Here is a 20,519-nt window from a genome sequence, read left to right as displayed (position 1 = left end):
CCCTCATATTCAGTGTCTCTTTTCAGATCCTGCAGATTTAAGTAATATATTGCAGTTTTAAAAAAAGAGAGGTGTTTTTTTTTTGGTCTGGGACTGCGGTTGTGGAACGTACAGTTCCGATTTCCATGCGGGTTCTGCCTGGGAGCGAACCTGGGGGCCTGTCTTGTTCGTGACCTGGGGACTACCTGTATATGGACATCATTAAATCATGTGATCATATAAGGTACATTCTACAACCATATTACACTTCAAATTAGCCATTAATAGCTTGTAGTGACCAACATCCATCTGGGTATCAAATATATTCATGTGTAATAACCCCATTATTTACCCATGTCCCTCCACATTCTATGATACAATGTGTACAGGTGCACAAGTCCCTATGACGTCAGGGAGTCATCCACCTATCATATACCTCACATAATACTAAAATAGGGGAGAGGACCCTGATATTCCATTCATATCCAGTCATTCCTCTATGCTGCATTTGTATATAGAGAAAGCTATCTGCCATTAGGGGCAAAAGCTGTACCTTCTTATAGGAAGTTTTAAAATAGATAAACCAGTTAATCTGAGTCGGCAGGCCACCCATGTCCCTCCTAGTTCTAACGATGGCCTTTATACCAGCCTTACCCGGTCTTAGTTTATTTGAGATCACTACAACTTGTGTTTTGCATGAAGGGTAGAGGCTGTAATCCTCACTAGAGAGTCTAGTGGTCGGACCTTTGGAATCTAAGCAAGGTGCTGTCAGGATTCCAAAAGAGGTTCTAATAAATTATTATATATACTGTCAAAAAAAAAAAAAAAAAAAAAGATACAATGAAAACAAAGTTGCTCTTTAACGTGTTCCTTAGGAACACCTAATATAAATGGAAGATCAATCCGTTGTCCGTCATATGTAAATCTCAAGTTATTTTGGAACATTTTATTTTCTAGTATCAGGTTTTTCTCTGGGGGGAAAAACCTTATGCTTTCTGGTTAGTATAGTTGACATCTAATCCATGGGTGATTAGGTTAAAAAGACAGTTTCACTTTTGATCCCACAGTAGGATGTTCCGACTCGCAAAGGTTTTTGCCTAATTATGTAGTTACGGAGGTATTGTGGACTGGCCTCCTCTATCTTTCATTTGTCATACAGAATATTCCTTATGTTCCTTGCTTCTAATCCAAAGTCTGAAGTGGAAGAAGGTTTTTCTTTAACTAGAGGCCAATTGTTCGGTTATAATATATCTTAAGATCATGTGTATGGTGTAAAAGAAAATAATCTTTTTACTTGGTGGTCTAGACCTTTATAAAAAATAGAATCTGACCTAGGAAGTAACTGAAGAATCTGCCCCAGAAACTATCCGTGCCTTTTCTACCCGAGCACTAGCCACATCTTGGGCATAATTGAGATGGATTGTCAGGGAGCATGCGGGTTTACTCCCCCACACTTTCTTAAAACACTATCGGTTAAATGTGGTGGGTACTCTTGAACTCTTTGGAGAGAAAAGCGCTCTCCTCTGGGGGCGTGTTTCTTATGATTTTTCCCTCCCTAAATATTTCTCTCTGAAAATCTCTCTGGTTGGTGCCGTCGTGGTGCTGGGGAAAACAGGAGTTACTTACCGGTAATGATGTTTCCTCGTACCACGACGGCACCTGGTATATTCCCACCCTGGTGATTTTTTTCCTACCTCTTATTGGTGGTATTTCATGGGTGTCAAAAAATAAAATAAATATTAATATTAATATTGATATTTAAATTTTTTTTTAAAAAATAAATAAAAAAGGTAATAAAATAATTTTGTCAAAATTATGGTTACATGGAAAATGTTTTTTCTGATATACTAATAATAAGGTTCTTCCAAGTCTCTGTAACCCACTGAGGTAGGATAGGAGGGGCGTGTTTTTATGCTCAGGTTTCCTGTCCCCGGGGGTGGATCCCTCTCTCTCTCTGGTTGGTGCCGTCGTGGTACGAGGAAACATCATTACCGGTAAGTAACTCCTGTTTTTTTACTTTTTCCCTAAAAGAAATCGGTATGGAACACCTACCAAGTACTGTGCAAATTATATCTACTGATCAACTTAATCTGCAAAGTAGCATTGGTTCACAGTGGGTGAACTTGAGTTTGCCCACCTTCTACTGTCTACTACAATAACACTAGGTGGTATTAGTTTCAGATCAGATAGATGCAAAGCTTTATTGGGTAAGTCCCAATGGGTAGCAAGTCTTTCTCTAATTCTCAGAAATTGGTTCTCAGAAAGAGAACCTTAACTGTGCAGTCAGCTCTTCTCAACTTCTCCTCCACATGGTGCTTGTCTGCTACCAATTTCTACCTGGGCTTGCGTCATGAACTAGGGTACTTAAAGGGTTGGCCACTATCACAAAACTTTACCATGGGCACCTATATAGTACTTCCCCTCATAAAATTTAAGTAAAACTGCCTGGAGTGGTGGATCACATGACCCTCAGGCACCATGACTCAGAACTTCCTGTGACGTCCCCTCTTGTTGTCTTCTGGCAGATGAAGGGGGGCATGTAGTCATTTCTGTAGAAACCCTCCTCTGTCATAATCTCTTCCAGTGCAGTCCCCCCCATCCATCAGAAGGCAGCTGGGCGAGTGACATCACCGGTCATTCTGCCGGTGGGTCATGTAACCATAGAAACATCTATCAGGGTAAGTACTATATGGGTGACTCTATCAGGGTGTTATTCTTACCCTGGTAAAGTTTTGTGATATTAGCCACAGTATATGATGGTATGTTCATAAAATATATGTTGTGTTGGAATATTTGATTGGTGTGTGTATGTGTGTTAACTGAATGAAAAAGAAAAATGCATGTACCCAATTTGCTTGATGCTTAGGGTTGCATAAATAGTTAACTGTAGAAGACTTCTGTGTGTTCATCTTTGTCCTACATATGGACACGAATTGTAATTTTGTTGTAGTCTCCCTTCCTGTGCCAATTCCAGCCTCAGTGACTGTGCCATAAGCTACTCTGTAAGTAGTGCTTTACGGTTCAATCCTGAAAACTACACCTCCATTTTCTATATTTTTTTAATTTATCTAATTTAGAAAGAAAATATTATAGTTTAGAAATATTCTACAAGATAAAGTACACTTGTGCTGTTCTATGCTAATATACCATTTGGACACTATAGCTGTTCACTTAAAATGCGGGTGGGGGAGATTCACTCTTCTTTAGTGCATCACGCTTTACTATGCAACAGGGCCTAACATTAACCAATCCCTTTACTAAAACACTTGCTAAGATTGTAATACTAACTACTTGAGCAGTTTCCTTTCTTGTACGTTTTTTTTTTTTGTTGTAAGGTAAGACAATGCAGAGTTAGACAAGACAGTCTTATGGTGCACCAGGTTTATCACTGTGATGCTGGGTGAAAAATCTAGTAAAATACTGACTAGTTGTATTTTGGACCTCCTATTAGTTAGCTTATTTTATTCCAAAAATTCTGTTATGTTAGCATTATTTGGCGCACTGATTTTTTTTTTTTTGTGCAAAGACATCCGTTTTTAAAAACACTGTTCCTTTTGACGTTCCAATCATAGAGGTGCCTGAAAACCGTTACCTTTTTCAAGTGTTTATTTATGTTAAAAATTATGGCTTGCATCCAAGGAAAGCCTAAAAGTCATTGGGGCAGATTTATAAAGCTGTCTGAAAGTTAGAATATTTCTAGTTGCCCATGGCAACCAATCACAGATCCCCTTTAAAATATTCATGAGCAATGGTAAAATGAAAGCTGAGCTGTGATTGGTTGCCATTGGCAACTAGGAATATTCTGACTTTTAGACAGCTTGATAAATCTGCTCCATTATCTCAAAAAAATTGATTGTATAACACCAACTGTATAAAATATATTTGAACAAATAAATGTTGGCCAAACAAAATGTATGTCCAGTAAATGCACTCAATACTTGGTTGGGGCTCCTTTTGCATGAATGACAGCATCAATGCAGTGTGGCATGGAGGTGAGGTGTGATGGAAGCCCTGGTTGCTTTAGCTCGTCTGCATTGTTGGGTCTGGGGTCTCTCATCTTCCTCTTGACAATACCCCATAGATTCTCTATGAGTTTAAGGTCAGGCAAGTTTGCCGGCCATTCAAGCACAGTGACACTGTCGTTATACACAGGTATTGGTACTTTTGTCAGTGTAGACAGGTGCCAAATCCTGCTGGAAAATGAAAATTCCATCTCCAAAAAGCTTGTCGGCAGAGGGAAGCAGGATGTGCTATAAAATTTCTTGGTAGACGGCTGCATTGATTTCAGCCTTGATAAAACACAGTGGACCCACACCAGCAGATGACATGGCTCCCAAACCATCACTGATTGTGGAAACCTCACACTAGACCTCAGGCTGCTTAGATTGTGCCTCACCACTTTTTCTCTAGACTCTAAGACCATGATTTCCAAAAGAAATGCAAAACTTATTTTCATCTGAAAACAACACCTCGGATCACTGACCAACAGTCCGGTTCTTTTTCTCCTTAGCTCAGGTAAGACGCTTCTAGCGTTATCTGAAGAAGAGTAAAGAAATCAGGCCATACCTTTCTGAGGCTAACTGAGTATATTTGATGGCGAGCTTCCGAGAATACTAGTTCTATTGGTCAGACATGATGTTATGCATGAAACGGAAAATTCAAGGAATTTTATACACACTAGGCAGTGATCATCAAAGGATATTAAAAAAAACTTTAAAACGGCAGATAAAAACAGGGCCATCTTTATTACAGCAGGGCGGCAAAAACACACTAAAAACCTGTGAGGCATGGCAAGGGAGCCCTGGCTCTTATCTGCTTGTGGCCTCCAGGTCAGCGATAGGGGGTCATGAAGCTGGCATGAGTGTTATGACCACTTTGTAAGGTGTTGAATCTCCTCATTAATTTATACTCCCATTCTTTCCTTTCCCTCTGTGTCAGGAGAGTAGGGACTGGGAATATTTCTTTGTCTTGTATCTTTATGCAGAATTGGTTGGAGTTCCTTGGCAATATGATGTAGGATCTCCAGTTGTGGGCTGTAAGTGACTACTAGGGTTACCGTATTTGTCGGATTATAAGGCGCACAAAAAATCCTTTGATTTTCGCAGAAATCAAAGGTGCGCCTTATAGTCCAGTGTGCCTTATATATGAACCGTACTGACAGACAACAGCTGCCTTGAATTGTGCACAGATCTGCCATCTGCTGGTCATTCATCCTTATAATCAGGTGCGCCTTATAATCCGGTGCACCTTATATATGAACCTAGACGTTTTAGCAGGCATTTATTGATGGTGCGCCTTATAATCTGGTGTGCCTTATAGTCCGAAAAATACGGTACTCTAGCTTTCTGTTCGGTCTCTTTTATATGTGAGTAAATCATCTCTGTTGATGGCTGCTGCTTTACTTATTTGGTTGTCAGTCACTTTCCGTATGTATGCAGAAATAAATAATAAAATATCCAGGAAAGATGGAAAATGTAACATAAAAATATGGAGGAGCCACTAATACGGCATACTCCCGTATATGCCACAAAGTCACAGAGTCAAAGATATAAAATTAGTGCTCTACTCCTTATACTGTTTGTCGAATGGCTAGAGCCTCTCACCACCTCTTCATGGACTGGAAATAAAAGATATCCCCGACTCCTTGCATCACCAATCGTCCTCCTTTAGTGGGTTGAAACACAATCCTTGTCTCGTTACCGTGTCCACGGTGTGTTCCCAATCCTACATCAGGAGGTATGCGAAAGGATAGTGCAGATTGCCAGGTTCAAAAAGGAAATAGTATTTATTGTATATACTCACATATTCCAATTTAAAAGCGCGCATGTAGTAAAAGCATAAGACGCCTAAAACACCTCGCCCGACCCAGGTTTCGCCTATTCAGGATTCTTCCGTGGACACGGTAACGAGACAAGGATTGTGTTTCAACCCACTAAAGGAGGACGATTGGCGATGCAAGGAGTCGGGGATATCTTTTATTTCCAGTCCATGAAGAGGTGGTGAGAGGCTCTAGCCATTCGACAAACAGTATAAGGAGTAGAGCACTAATTTTATATCTTTGACTTTCCGTATGTAGCCCAACTGGAGAAATTTAAACTTGAGCTCCAGGAGTTTTTTCCAGATCTGTCTTGTCTGAACAGATAGGGTTGTAGTGTATAGCCTGGCTGTATACGATAGACTGTCTGGTATGTTTGGGGTGGAAGCTGTTATTTCTCAGGTAGGCTGTTCTGTCTGTTGGTTGATGGAATATTGTTTGATTAAGCGGCTGTCTTTAATTTGTTTTGTGGTATCTAGAAAGTGTATCTCCTTATCTAAATAGCTGCAGTCCAGATGATCAGAATATCATCAATATAACGGAGATAGATCATGGGTTTTGTGGTGCATGTGGATAAGTAAGCACCTTCCAGTTCAGCCCTAAAAAGATTGGCATACGGTGGTGCACACCTTGAACCCATTGATGTTCCCATACACTGTAGGTACAGATCCTCTCCAAAAGAGAAATAGTTGTAGGTGAGCACAAATTTTATGAGTTCTGTTGGTGAGTTGTGCTTCTTCATGTGTGCCCGGCATGCTGCTATTCCATCTTTATGGGGGATGTTAGTGTATAGAGATTCCACATCCATGGTGGCCAGAATTGTACCATAAGGAAGTGGACCTGCAGTCTTGAGTTTATTTAAAAGTTCAGTAGTGTCCTGGATGTAGCTAGGAGTACATCTGACCAGGGTTATCTGTCGGTCAGGAGTGGCGTGCCACATTGGCTGAGACATTTGTAGCCTATGTACTGGATACATCTGTTTGTGGTGGCCCTTGAGCATTGACTCCAGCAGCAGACCACTCCTCCCATAAATTTATGAATGGCCTTTTCATTCATTGTGAAGCACTTGTATAATCCTATGTCTATGCACGATGAGTAGACAAGATCATCATATTACATTCTAGAGGGTAATACTTTTTATTTCTATAACCATAACATGCCCCACAATAGTACTATTACATCACTACATGCCCATTGCTGGTGCATCATTTGCCCATTTTTATTACTACCTCTTTGTTTGTAGATTATTGCATAGGCTTCCATTTATAGTAATTTCTGACACCGTGCAATAGCTATGTGTTGTAATATTGCCATATGCTAACTCTGCTATAAACATGTAGGTCAAGCCCTTGTGGATGTTCACACTCAATATCGAAATGTACCATGGTTGTAGATGTGCAATAAATGTGGAAACCAATCAGCATAAATCCCTTGACATCTCCCATAGAAGTCATTGGAGCGCAGGATGAGTTTTTGTTCTGACTTCCATTGATTGCTACATGACTTTGTCAAGCCATTGCTGCAATTTTGCATTATTTGCCAGTCTGTGATTCCCTTGAATGCTAGGATTCCCTGCAATCAGATATTTATCCCTTGTCCTGTAGGTAGTGGAGAAGTGTAGTTTACGGGAAAGCTCCTTTAAAAGGAACCTACCTTTTTATTTACTTTTGGCACATTATACAGGTCATTGCTAACTAGTGGCTTAGTGTCCCAAAAGTCCCAACTAAATACTTGTCTCCTAGTGCTTTTGGGCCCTGTGGACATGCACCATGCAGTCAGGTCGTTCTTGCCCAACTTCAAAAAGTATGTGTATTGTTGGTGGCAGCAATACAGATCGATGAGGCTGATGAGATAAGAGACATGAATGTGTATATATATAATATATTATTACAGTTAGTCCCCGACTTCCAGCGACCCCTAGTTACAAACGACCCTCTGGATGTTGGTAATTTACTGAACTTTAGTCCCAGGCTACAATTATCAGCTGTAAGAATTATCAAAGGTGTTTGTCATAGAGACCAAAAAAATTTTGGCTGGGGTTACACTTCTAAAATATGCAGTTGCGACTTTCATACAAATTCAAGTTAAAAACAAACCTACAGGCCTGTGGAGTCTGATATGTAGCTTTTGGATTTTATTGCTACTTCTCTATTGCAAGGTCTGGCCTGAGTATTGTACAGTTGGACTTTTTGGTAAATTAGCTGGAATCCTATTACTTGGAAGATTGTGTGCTGCCTTTTATGTAGACTTCAATTAAAATATTGGGGGAATATAACCTTATAACCCTACACAGTTATAGAGAAGCAACAATTGCTACTCGAAGAAGCTTCTTCTCTTTTCTTTTCTAGGTATTCAAAAGTAGCCTATATCAACTTATATATATGTATATGGTAATATATGTCTTTTACATGGCATATGTGTCCTTCTTAGAACCTCTGGGGATGTAACAGTTTAGGTTGCATCATTATAGTATTTACTGTAATCTGTTCTGATACATGTTCCCCTTTCTGTGTCTACACATAGAAAAAAAATGTAGTGATGAGAATTACTGTTTTTTTTTCTTTCAAATGACATTTTTTAACTTTGCCCAACCCTTTCACTCCCTTCCGAAGGTTCTAGGAATTGTGGGAGTAGCATATTAGTGCTTATGTTGTAACCATGAGGTAAGCAGTGTTGCTGCAGGCTCTGCTGCGTTCTACTCTGGTGTCTAGTTCCACCCTGTAATTGTAATGTTAGTCTGTACATAAACCTACAGTGCATTCCTAGGATCTTAATGCAGATTTATTTAAGTTCCTAAAAATTGACCACTCTATCTCCTGTATGAGAATGGATATGGGACTCTATGTAAATGGACCTCTTATCACAGCCACATGTAGGGAATGGAGCTGAACATGTTTGTGGCCTTTTTCACTGTGTCAGATAGAAATGCTGAAAATAGAGAACCTTTTACAACTTTTACCAATCCCAAATATTTGTATCCTTTAATAGGCATAGTTCCACAGAAGTTTTAGCTTTGGGTTTTGGTTCATTATCCTGTTGCAAAACCCATGAGCTCCTGAGTCTTGAGATTTCATTCTATCTTGCACAAATTCAAGACACTCTGTGCCAGATGCAGCAAAGTAGCCCCAGAACATAACAGAGCCTCCTCCATGTTTCACAGTAGGGATAGTGTTCCTTTCGAGATATGCGTCATTTTAGTGTCTGTGAACATAGAGCTGATGTGTCATGTCAAAAAGTTTTATTTTAGTCTCATCTGTCCATAGGACATTTTCCGAGAAGCTTTTCTGGCTTGTCAACATGTAGATTTGCAATTTCCAGTCTTGCTTTTGTATGATTTGTTTTCAGCAATGGTGTCCTCCTTGTTCTTCTCCTATTAAGTTTGCTTTGGCTGAACCAAAAACGGAAGGTGCAATCTGACACTGATGTTCCTTGAGCTTGAAGTTCACTTTTAATCTCCTCAGAAGTTTTAATATAGTTTGCTACTTTAATATAATTTTCCTCCTGCGGCCACGACCAGGGAGGTTGGTTACAGTCTCATAGATCTGAAATTTCTGAATAATATGTGCAACTGTAGTCACAGGAGCATCAATTTGCCTTTATAACCTTTACCTTTAGCATGCTTGTCTATACCTTTTTTAAGCTCCTTAGGCAACTCCTTCCTTTGCTTCCTCTTGTCCATGTTGAGTGTGGCATATACCATGTCACCAAGTAGCACAGTGAGTAGCTGTAGCCCTATATACAGGACACTGACTGATTACAAGACTGTAGAAACCTTTGATTCTAATTTCACATGTCCCTTTCTCACATTTTTTTAAGCAGTACCATCATTTCTGTCCAGACCTGTTGCATGAGTTTTTTAATTTTTTTTAATTCTGTTGAAGCACGGTTGTAAAGCAACGTCTGCCTTTCATTTGTTCATTTTCAGAGAAATGTTATTTATTTTTACTTCTGTCAGATTTGAGTTATTTCTGTGCCCATTGTGGGTCTTTCTTTCACCAAACGAGGGGTACCAATAATTTTGTCCACGTGTGTAGGTTCACTGTCAAATTAGCGATCCTGGGTTGGAGCAAACACTGATTTCATAAATATGCCCAATTTTTTTCAAAGTGCTGTAAGGCAAGACAGTGCTGCTTCACTGGACAGTCTTATGCTGAATGCGAACTCTGTGGTAGTTTTAAGGACATCTACCACCAGGATGAAGTATTGTAAACCAAGCACACTGACATACTGTGTTTGTAAAGCCTTAAGAAAAAAAAGGCTTTACAAACTATGCAAATGAGCATCAGGGGCTCCAGGCTCCTCCAACTGACCCTGTGCTTGCCTGGGATCCGTTCTGGATTCACTGATGTCTTATGTACAAACCACATTCCTGACTTGCCATATTTTGGGACAATGGGGGTTTAAAACCCTGAATTCTAAATCCTGATTGGTTATGGGTGCTTGCTGCTTAGTTGCCATAGGCAAATAATACCCTAAAAAACAGCATTTGTGCCTTGCAGTGAGGAGTAAAAAGCAAAGCAGGTGGACAAAGACAAGAAGATAATAATAATCTTTATTTATATAGCGCCATCAAATTCTGTAGTGCTTTGATTTTTACTTGCCCAACTTGTTACATAAGAATTTTGCAGACTGAATAATAGAAATTTCTCAAAGAATTTACTTGCAGCAGTCACCTAATTTACATCACATTTAGGACAGACAGGATCTATTGAAAATAGTGGAGGCATGGATGGTGCCATTGATTTACATTTAGGAGCAAGAGACTTATGTAATCTAGCCCTAGAAGGGTGGTGAAGACCCTAGTACACACAAATAAAATACTGACCTGCTTAGGTATACTATATGGTAGAGCTTGTAACTTACTATAGGTTATTGAGCCGCATAGATGTGACATTTGTGATGTGATCATTTTATGGATTTCTTGTCATTTAGTCTGTGAGCAGCAGTACTGTAGTATGGTGGAGTCTGAATGTAAAGACATTGCATTTTGCTCTTTAGCATTAAGAGATAAGATACATTTTCCCCAATTAAGAGGCCTGCATTTTTTTTATTCTAAAAATGTAGGATTCAAATGATATTTTTAGTCTTTGGCAGCATTGATTATAATGGACAGACTTCAATACACTATTTTAACATTTACATTCTACACGATCTTACTACCTGCAGCTGCCATTAGAGGGAACACAGAAGCTTTCTGTTATACAATAAACTCAATATTGCTTCCTTAAAGGCAATGTGACCAAACATGTCACTGAATTATCAGGATAAAAAAACCCTTAACTCATGGTGGGTCGATCAATCAGTGATAAACAAAAAACTGGGAAATAGAAAAAAAATCACAAAATGTAAATGTAACTTTTATTTTATTCACTGAATCTGGTAGTGCAGCTACCACTATACACTGAAGGCAGTTAGCAAATAATAAAGTGGTGGGGTAAACACCGTTCTGTGCACTGTGGCAGCTACACTACAAAATTTAGCAAAAATACAAATAAATGTTTAACCCTAAAAGGCAAGGCAAAAAATGACCTGTTGTGCACATCAAGTTTTTATGTTAAGAACAGCTCTTGCAGAATTGCTTCCCCTAATAATATATATATGTAAAATACTCATTCCTGTAAAAAAAAATTGTCATAATATTTATTTTGCCATCTATTTTTGTGCTTATTTAAATAGTTATAATTGTAAACATTGTTTTATTTACTTTTTAGCGGGCGTCTGACGAGCTTCTCCCTTCTGGTATCGCTAAGGGTCCTTTTACCATGAGCCATTCCACTCCAGCTACAGGTACAGTCTTCGAGGACCAGCATGCTTCGCTTTGCTGGCCTCTTCTGAAATATTTTCTCAGTGCAATATATAAAAATTTTCACCTGTTCCGGCTAAGGTTCCAGATATATTGAAATGTAGTTTCTGAATAGGACAGATGTTATTGTGCAAATGAATAATGTAATTACAATTACTGCATAGAAAAGCTGGCAAAAACTCTGTTAAAACATGTATAGAATAGCTGACCTGCTTATTACTCACATTTACTCAGATGTATAGCAATTCTATTCAACAATAGATATTGGGGTGTTGGAATAAATAACTCCAAAAACAATTGTGAGGGATCCTACCTTTCATGTTCACCGATGTGGTTGCTTGAAAACTGTTATAATAGAAAAAACCCTGGCACATTGCAGGATTCCCACATTTTCACTCCATTGTCAAAAGCATTAGAATTCCAACAATTGTTTTATGAGTAATAATTAAATGCTAAACATTGAGGCTGTTGCCATTAATTAAATGAATTAAAGGCAGCTGAAGTGGTCGACCCCTTGACAAAGATTTGTTTGTATTGAAATATGTGTCGGGGAGGTGCTGGGCAGCATCTCTCATTGTGCTCTGTATTGTGCTCTGACTTCAGGTAATATATGATTGTTACATATGTGCACATTATTAATAAACATACCCTCACCACTGTGTATATATATATATATATATATATATGTGTAGTTCACTGTCCAGAACTTTATTCTGTCTGTGTATCCATCTCAGTTTTTTTTATATTTAATTTTGAATGTTTTTCCAATAAAATTATATATTTTTTTAAATTAATTTAAATAACTGGCGATGCCCTCTTTTTCCTTTTTTGGTTTGACGTACTACATTTTTGACCCATCTCTATGTGGCTTAAATATTGTGCACTAGCATTAACGTGGTTATGCCATAGACCAGTGGTGGCGAACCTATGGCACGGGTGCCAGAGGCGGCACTCTGAGCCCTTTCTTTGGGCACCCGGGCCATCGCCCAAGCACCAGATAGGACTCAAAGAATCTTAAAGTGATACTTCACTACTTGAGACTGTAGGAAGAGGGAGAATGAGTATGAGAATGAGACAGAGCTAAATTATCTTTGGAGGACCTCCTGCTGGCCCCACGATTCTCTGTGTGCAGAGGGACACTGGAAAGAAGCAAGGACAATGCAAATTTTCCATTCTTCTACTGTGTTTCTACTTTCCACAGGAGACCAATATGATTGAAAGTTGTTGAAAAATAGGGAGCAATAAGTTACTGCTTTAAATTTTGGTGGCACCCTGCGATAAATAAGGGGGGTTTGGGTTGCAGTTTGGGCACTCGGCCGCTAAAAGGTCCGCCATCACTGCCATAGACCCTTGTACAGGCAGTTTTACTCTTTGAAAAAGCTGCATGTGGATAAATCTGCATGTTGCTTTTTACCTCTACTTGCCATATGAGCATCATAATACAACTCATAAATCATAAGTGAGGTAGGAGCATTCTTTGCAGAAAGAGGCTGCAGTCGAGGCGCTGTACTACACATCTCTATTATTTTGGCTAGTGAGATGTATACATTGACTGGAGTCCTGCAGGCTGGGGCTTGGGTGGGCAGAGATACCAAGGCCACAGCCCTCTTTTTTCATATCACCTTCGACTGCCATTCCAAGTGGCTGTCCCTTGGGTTGAGCTTTTGTGCAGCTAACTCACAGCCAAAGCACAAGTTTAGGGGCATGAGGCCTTAAAATGTTGAATTTCCTAAAATTTCATTTATGCATCAAACCTGGCTATAGTGATGGTTTCCCTGCATAATATAGCAACTTAGTAACATGCTTAAATGTTAATAATTTGCTTTACTTTAAAATTCTAGAAAAATTTTAAAACTCTATAAAAAATTTGCGCGACCTCTGATTGGAAATATCTTGTGTTTGTTGAGATATTTTAAGAATGAAAGGCAATAAGTAATCTGCTAAAGCTCACTGGTCCAACTTGGCGTGTTGGGATGGGGAGTCACTATGTCAAACTTCCACTTCTTGAATGGCTCACATTTATCAGTATTTTCTTATTTACATAGAATTTTCTGTATTTGTATGGGTAAAGTTTTTTTTTTTTTTAACTTTTGTTAATGACTATGAAAAGAAAAAATGCAACAAGATATATATGAAAGGGATTTGCTAGGCCTAAGGCTCTGTCTCCCATAAATGCAACTTATTTTTGGTACTCTGGATATGTTGTATATCCATGGGGATCCAACAACAGGGACCCCCACCAATCATAAGAACAGAGGGTCCCTTTTATCCCAACTTAAGTGAGATCATTTCTGTGAGAAAGGGAATCCGAGAAGTGCAAGAGTTAAATCTAACACTTAACCTGCAGCAAATTTTTGTTTCAGAAAGGAATAGTGCAAGTAATTGTAGTAATTGTTGCTTTATACGTCATTAAAGGGGTATTCCCATGAAGACAAGTTTTTTAAAGAGTAACTGTAAAAGTTTTTTATTTTTCACAAATCAATAGCTCTTGGGATGTAAAACAACTTTGCCTATTATCTTTGTTACCTATATTCAGTAGTTACTTTGCTAAAGCCCTCAGATTACCTCATTACTGTAAGGGCTGCCTCCTTTCCATGTGCTGATAAGCCTCCTCTCCATGTGCTGTATGTGTATATTGTTTAAACTTTGTTTCTGGTCAGTTTTATGGGAGGGGAGGAGGTCAAGTAACAGTGAATGTAGCAGGCTGGAAATGTGCAGAACAGTGAATGCAGATGTCTCATGCACACAATAGTGAGGTACGGAATCTCCCTGTTACCTATCAGTTCCTCCATCCCAGTCTGTGATTCTACAGAACTTTCTCTGTCTCTTTCCTCTCTTTATGCTGCTCCTTTCCCCCACCTTGTCATCGGCAGTATCAGCTCTGTGCAGATAAGCTATTAACCCTTAGTGCTCACGCAGCACAGGCTGCGTGTACTTCATGTACTAATGATTTCTACCACTTGTTACATGTTCCCTACTCCTCCATGTTATGGAAGCTGCCAGGCTCTCACCATATACATCCTGTATGTGCACTGTGCAGTGTTCACTGGATTTACATGTGGGAAACTAAATGGATTTAATGCTAAATTACTTTGAGAGAGAACACAAGGCATCATGGGATCTATGGGTAAGCTAGCTGTTCTCAGCCTGAGGACATAGACTTACATACATTAGTCTCCGCCCACTTCACATTAAGTGAGAAAGATTTTTCTCTAACACTTTCAGAACAGAAAATGCCATAACTTTGGTAAGAAAAGGGTGAGCAGCACAAAGTAGGCATTGTTCTGTTTGTTTCAAAGGAGGAATCACATATAATAATTTGGTAAAATCACTACATCTTTGCAGTTGCGCTTTAAATTTACTCAGGATAACAAAATAACATATTCTCTAATTCACTGTTATTAACAAAAATACAGCATTTCACAGATATAAATCTAACCTGTCTCTATCAGTCCTCGTGTACACAATTTCAGTTGCCCTTGGTTTCCGACCCCCTGCATTACACTTACTGACTTCCTGCCGGCAAACAACAACAACAACACATCACATCCTGAACCACAAACTACAGGTACATAAGTTCTTTTCTGGGGGAAGGGGGAGGGAGGCATATCAGATCCAACAGTGTTTGTAGCCGAGATGAAGCAGAGCTGGAGAGTGTCATTGTGTGTAATATGCAGCTCATGGATCTCATCTCTGATCTGTCCCATCTCTCTTTCTATGTGTCAGATACTACTACAATGTTCAGTAGGTAAATGAAAGTGTATATGAACCTTGTATCCTGATAATCTAACAACATTTTCAGCTCGCAGAACAAGATGGATCAGAATGTGTGTGCTTAGAGTCACTTTATTTTTGGGAAAGTAGTCAGGAGGGTTTGGCGCGGTTAGACTCTACTGACTTGAGACAATAGCAATTGCTAAAAAGTGTGTCTTGTATGGTATTTTAAATCTCATACATAGCATAGAGATGAGGTAAAGAGGGTAAAGATTAACTCTTTTCATAGGTAGGCAATAATTCCCTTGATATTTACACTCTCTAATGAGGTTAGGCTTTCTAGGGATTTCTATACCAAGAATTACAATCTGCTGGCAACATTTTGTAGAGAAATGCATCTTGATTTCCAACATTTTTTATTATTTCTGTCCATTATACCATCTACAAGGTATTCCAAGTTTAATCCATATGCAAATGAGGTAGTTGGTTGACCAAGGTTGTGTCCTATGCACCCAGAGCAATGCCAGATCTAACTCGCATACCCCTTCTTCCAGTGTCACCCCATGCTTCTCAAAGGACAAATCTTCTGCTTGTCCGATGGAGAGGAAAGTTATCCAGTGCTGTTAATAGATTCTTTTTTTTATCTCTTTTCAGCTAATGGGAACGATAGCAAGAAATTTAAAGGAGATCGATCTCCCTGTTCCCCTTCACGTGTAATCCACATTCGCAAAATTCCAAATGATGTTACAGAAGCTGAGATCATCTCATTAGGTGTACCTTTTGGAAAAGTTACAAATCTTTTGATGTTAAAAAGTAAAAGCCAGGTAATGTATCTTGCTGTTTAAATTGTATTTCTTTTTTTTTTTACTATTAATCCTATTAATCCCAAATGTGAAATGAATGAATGGTTGTTTTCCACCACATTTCCCACCCATTTAGCAGATGAACTTTACTAATGCCATGCACACTAGACTGATGTTTGACCAACAACAGCTTATCTTCTTTTCGTGGGATTAAAGCCAAACCAGTATATCTATTCCAGATTCCCAACTGTAGACAGCTCTGTTTCGACATGGGTGCGTCTCTTCAGTACAGTGTAGGGAACAGTTTTAGCTGAGTGAGAGGTTATTGACTAGGGTCAGGAAGTAAAGTTCTCCTTACGGTGACTTTGCGAATCAAGGTGCCTTTCAAGCGTGTGGAGACTTATAGGGTTTCAGAGCATTGGCATATAAAATGTTATTTTGGTTACCTTCTTGTACCTACTCAGTGACCTACTCAGTGATTATCTTGTGGTGAAGACCACCAGAGTTTAGTTTTGCTTTATGAAAATAATTTAGGAACTACTGGCCTGTCCTCCATGGATCCCCTACAATACTTCACACTCTAGAACAGTGTTGGCGAACTTATGGCATGTGTGCCAGACGGTATGCAGAGCCCTCTCTGTAGGCATGCGTACCATCTCCCCACACTTGTCAAAGTTTATCATTGGAACTCCGGCCAGGCAGAAAATACTGCTGCATGCCTAGACCTCCAGTGATCTGTCCCATTGCAACCTTAGCTGATCTACTCTGCTCTCAGGAACAGCTTTGGCTGCTGGGCAGTGGGGTAACTTGAAGCTGGTGGGCCCTGGTGCGAAGTCTATGCCAGGCCTCCGACTATAATGAATGGTTTATAGTAATAGTCTTCTCATATGGAAAAGTGACACCTTATGGGCACCCTAAGCCTCTTGGGCCCGTTTGCGACTGCACCCTCTGCACCCCCTCAAGTTACCCCCCTGCTGCTAGGTGTAATTCACAAACAGCCGTTCAGTGTTAGAGCTGTGAATACTTAAAGAGGTCCTGTCAGGTGGCATTGGGACACTCAACCAACTATAGATACTTGTGGTTTAGTGTCACAAATCGCCCCGTATGACAGCTGTCTGTGGTCACATATATGGTGTTGCCTCTCTCCGCAGCTCTCATCACATACACGGGGGAGCCAGTGAAGCCAGCACAACCCCACAGCTCCACTATGCAATAACCATATGCTCAATGTAAATGGGTTGTTATGCTACGTCACTGGCCGTAGGTGATGAGAGCTTAGCAATGTATGACGTATTGATACGTCACATGTCAGCTGGAGGTGTATGGAGAGGACTCTCCATACAAGGTGGCTGTTTACTGCTTATTGCAGCAGACACCCATAGGTAACAGAAAAGGAAATCACGGTCCAGCCAGGCTCCAGACACCGAAAAACTTCTTTATTTAGTGCATAATTAAAAGTTTGGCACTCCACTCAGATAGAATAAATGTCTACGCGTTTTTCGGTGTCTGGAGCCTGGCTGGACCATGTATTCCTTTTCTCTTGCCACTGATGTACCCCAGCAGAAGGGTGGCCCGTGCCGGACTCGACGCCTATTGGGGAGGTGAGCTGGTAGTCTCTTCTTTGACCCATAGGTAACACCTGCAATTGGTGCTTTCTAATGTTTAATTTTTAATTGTACTTAATTATTTATTTATTATTTATTTATTATTTATTTTAACCGTTGCTGGTATTGCTCAATGTTTTTTTAATGGGTAGTGTTAGTTTCTGTTAGTAACCGGTTTAATATTGATTTGTGTCCTACTTTATTGTGCATTGTCCCTTACATAGCCATTTAGGATTTGTCCAGAATTTTTTGATAGGATTGAATCAGTGATGGGGGTCTGAAAAATAAATAAATAAAAAGTTAATAAACTATAACATAAAAATGCTATTCACCCCTCTTTCCCTAGAACTGATATAATTATAAATAAACAGTAAAAAATTATCAACCTGTTCGGTATAACCGCGTCCCAAAATGTCCAATCTATCAAAATAAAATAAGAGTTGTTCCTGTGATTTAACCAAAAGTTGAAAATCTTTCTCCACTCTTTCTCCATTTTGCAACATATAAAAAATGTAATAAGAAGTGATTGAAAGGTCGCACCGTCTTCAAAATAGTAGCATTGAAAACATCATTTCATCTTGGAAATAATGACACCACACACGGCTCCCTACACTGAAATATAAAAAAGTTATTAGCGCCAGAAGATGGAAAAATGTTTTTGTTTTCTTTTTGTACAGGACTTAAAGGGGTATTCGCGTCTCGGCATTCACATTCAATTTCATTAATCTGCCATATATAAATATTTCTATAAATAGATGTTATTTAAAAAATGTTCCTGTGTGAAGATAATTTCCCATAAATGTAGTGATATGGTCCCTTAGAAACAAGACTGTGTCCTTGGATACGGCCACCTCTTCTGGAGGGATTGCACAAAGACACAAGGGTGTTTGTATAGGAAATGTCTGGGAGTTACTGCATAACCCACAGCCGTCCTGTAGTAATGATTGCTGAAACCAGGAGGTCAGGCAGAGCTCAATAGCGTCTGGCCACTGCTGCCAAAATGTGAGGTGGTCGTATCCGAGGAAGTTATCTCGTTTCTAAGGGACAATATGGCTGCATTTATGAGAAATTCTCTTCATACAGGAACATTTTTTTAAATAATATCCAATTGAAGAAATGCTTACATATGGCAAATTAATTAAATTAAATGCAAATGCTGAGATGGGAATACCCATTTAATTTTTGTAAATGTATGAAAACATTTTAAAACCTATATAAATTTGGTGATCATGATCGTACCGACCCAAAGAATATAGCAGACATGTCATGAAAAGGGTGTAAAAGTGTTTTTTCACCAATTTCATTGCATTGCAAAAGTGTTTTTTAACCAATTTCACTGCATTTGGATTTTTTTTTCTCACTTTCCCAGTACATGGCATAGAATATTAAATACTGTCACTATGAAGTGCAATTTGTTACACGGAAAATACACCCTCACACACCTCTTTCCTTTGAAAAATAAATAGTTATAGATTTTTGAAGGTGGAAAATGGAAAAATGGAAACAAAAAGAATAAAAAACAAAAAAGGGGTTAAGATGGCAATATTTGGTCCATTAGTAGGCTAACTTATCATAGTCCCCAGTCCCTGCCTCTACTCAGGACTGCTCTCACTGTATTGGGTAATGTTACTCCGTATATGGCAGTAATATTCATCACTGAATGGTGGTAATATGAGATTCATCACTATATTTGTTCCTAGTATAGCGATATTATTGGTGGTAATGGAAAGATTCATATGTTTGTGTTGCCATATTCTGGGAGCTATAATTTTTGTAATTACCGATATTCAAAAGATCCTTATTAAGACTTTTTATTACAGGATAAGATAGCAGGTAAATTGAGACTATTTTGGGGTACATTGGACTTCTTGATCTATTTTAATAAAACTTTAAGGAATTCCTTAGTGGTAGTAACATTTTGTTAAACAATAAGTTCAAAAGCTGTTTTATGCATGTCCAAACATGTATGTATAGTTAAATGTTGTGTATAGTTTAGCAAATCAAAAACAGTAACCTTTACAAAAGACAACTAATGTCTTTTAAGATACACACAGATTGATCTAAATATATGTGTATTGGTGTGTTAGGGCTATTGACCTGTTCTCCTCGTTAAATCCTCCTCTACTATTATAGGATTGGTCCTATTTGAGTATATAGATCACCAGAGCCATATTCTCTCACTGAGTGGGCCTGGAGCTGAGCCAAGGAGCGCATGGGATGTAGTTTTTTAATACATATGGGGAAATGTGAATTTGGGGTGTCAGACCTTTATTTATATATCTGAGTTGGTGAAATTATAAAATTATTTGACTTTTTCTAAATATAATATATATGCAATAGAGCAGTGATGGCCAACCTATGACACGCGTGTCAGTGCTGACACGCATAGCCATTTTCAGTGACACGCGGCCACCGGAGAGTTAAGTTTCATCCGCGGCTCCTACACGGCCAGGTGCAGTAGCCGGGAGGCTGAGAGATTGTCCAGCACATTGTAATAAATAGATGATGTGGAAAAACCCCATATACTGCCATACTGTAGTATGGCAGTACATGGTAGGATCAATCACACAACCTAGGATTAAAGTACCCTAGAAGTTAAATAATTATACATATTTGTTATTTAAACTATAAATATACAAAATTATGTTTTTTTTTGTCAAGGTGACACACCACCCGAGTTATGCTCGGTTTTTTGGCGAATTTTGACACACCAAGCTCATAAGGTTGCCCATCACTGCAATAGAGGGTTGTTGCTAGACTCCTGTACAGTGATTTCCTGTGTGAGATTACCCATATACTGC

The 20,519-nt window shown here is 39.1% G+C and overlaps 1 protein-coding gene across 6 annotated transcripts in view; it reads left to right on the top strand.

Annotated features, from left to right (window-relative positions):
• PTBP3 (polypyrimidine tract binding protein 3) overlaps window positions 1-20,519 on the top strand; it is a 141,896-nt gene that overhangs the window by 88,547 nt on the left and 32,830 nt on the right. For all 6 annotated transcript variants that reach the window (XM_072154775.1, XM_072154765.1, XM_072154770.1 and 3 more), the window contains 2 exons: window positions 11,506-11,581; window positions 15,966-16,135. In XM_072154775.1, the coding sequence (XP_072010876.1) occupies window positions 11,557-11,581; window positions 15,966-16,135 (195 nt within the window). In that variant the 5' untranslated portion in view covers window positions 11,506-11,556. The remainder of the gene's footprint in view (window positions 1-11,505; window positions 11,582-15,965; window positions 16,136-20,519) is intronic.

This window comes from Engystomops pustulosus, chromosome 1 (assembly GCF_040894005.1).
Source record: "Engystomops pustulosus chromosome 1, aEngPut4.maternal, whole genome shotgun sequence".
NCBI classification, from domain to species: Eukaryota; Metazoa; Chordata; class Amphibia; order Anura; family Leptodactylidae; genus Engystomops; species Engystomops pustulosus.
This window is presented reverse-complemented; position numbering and strand designations above follow the sequence as displayed.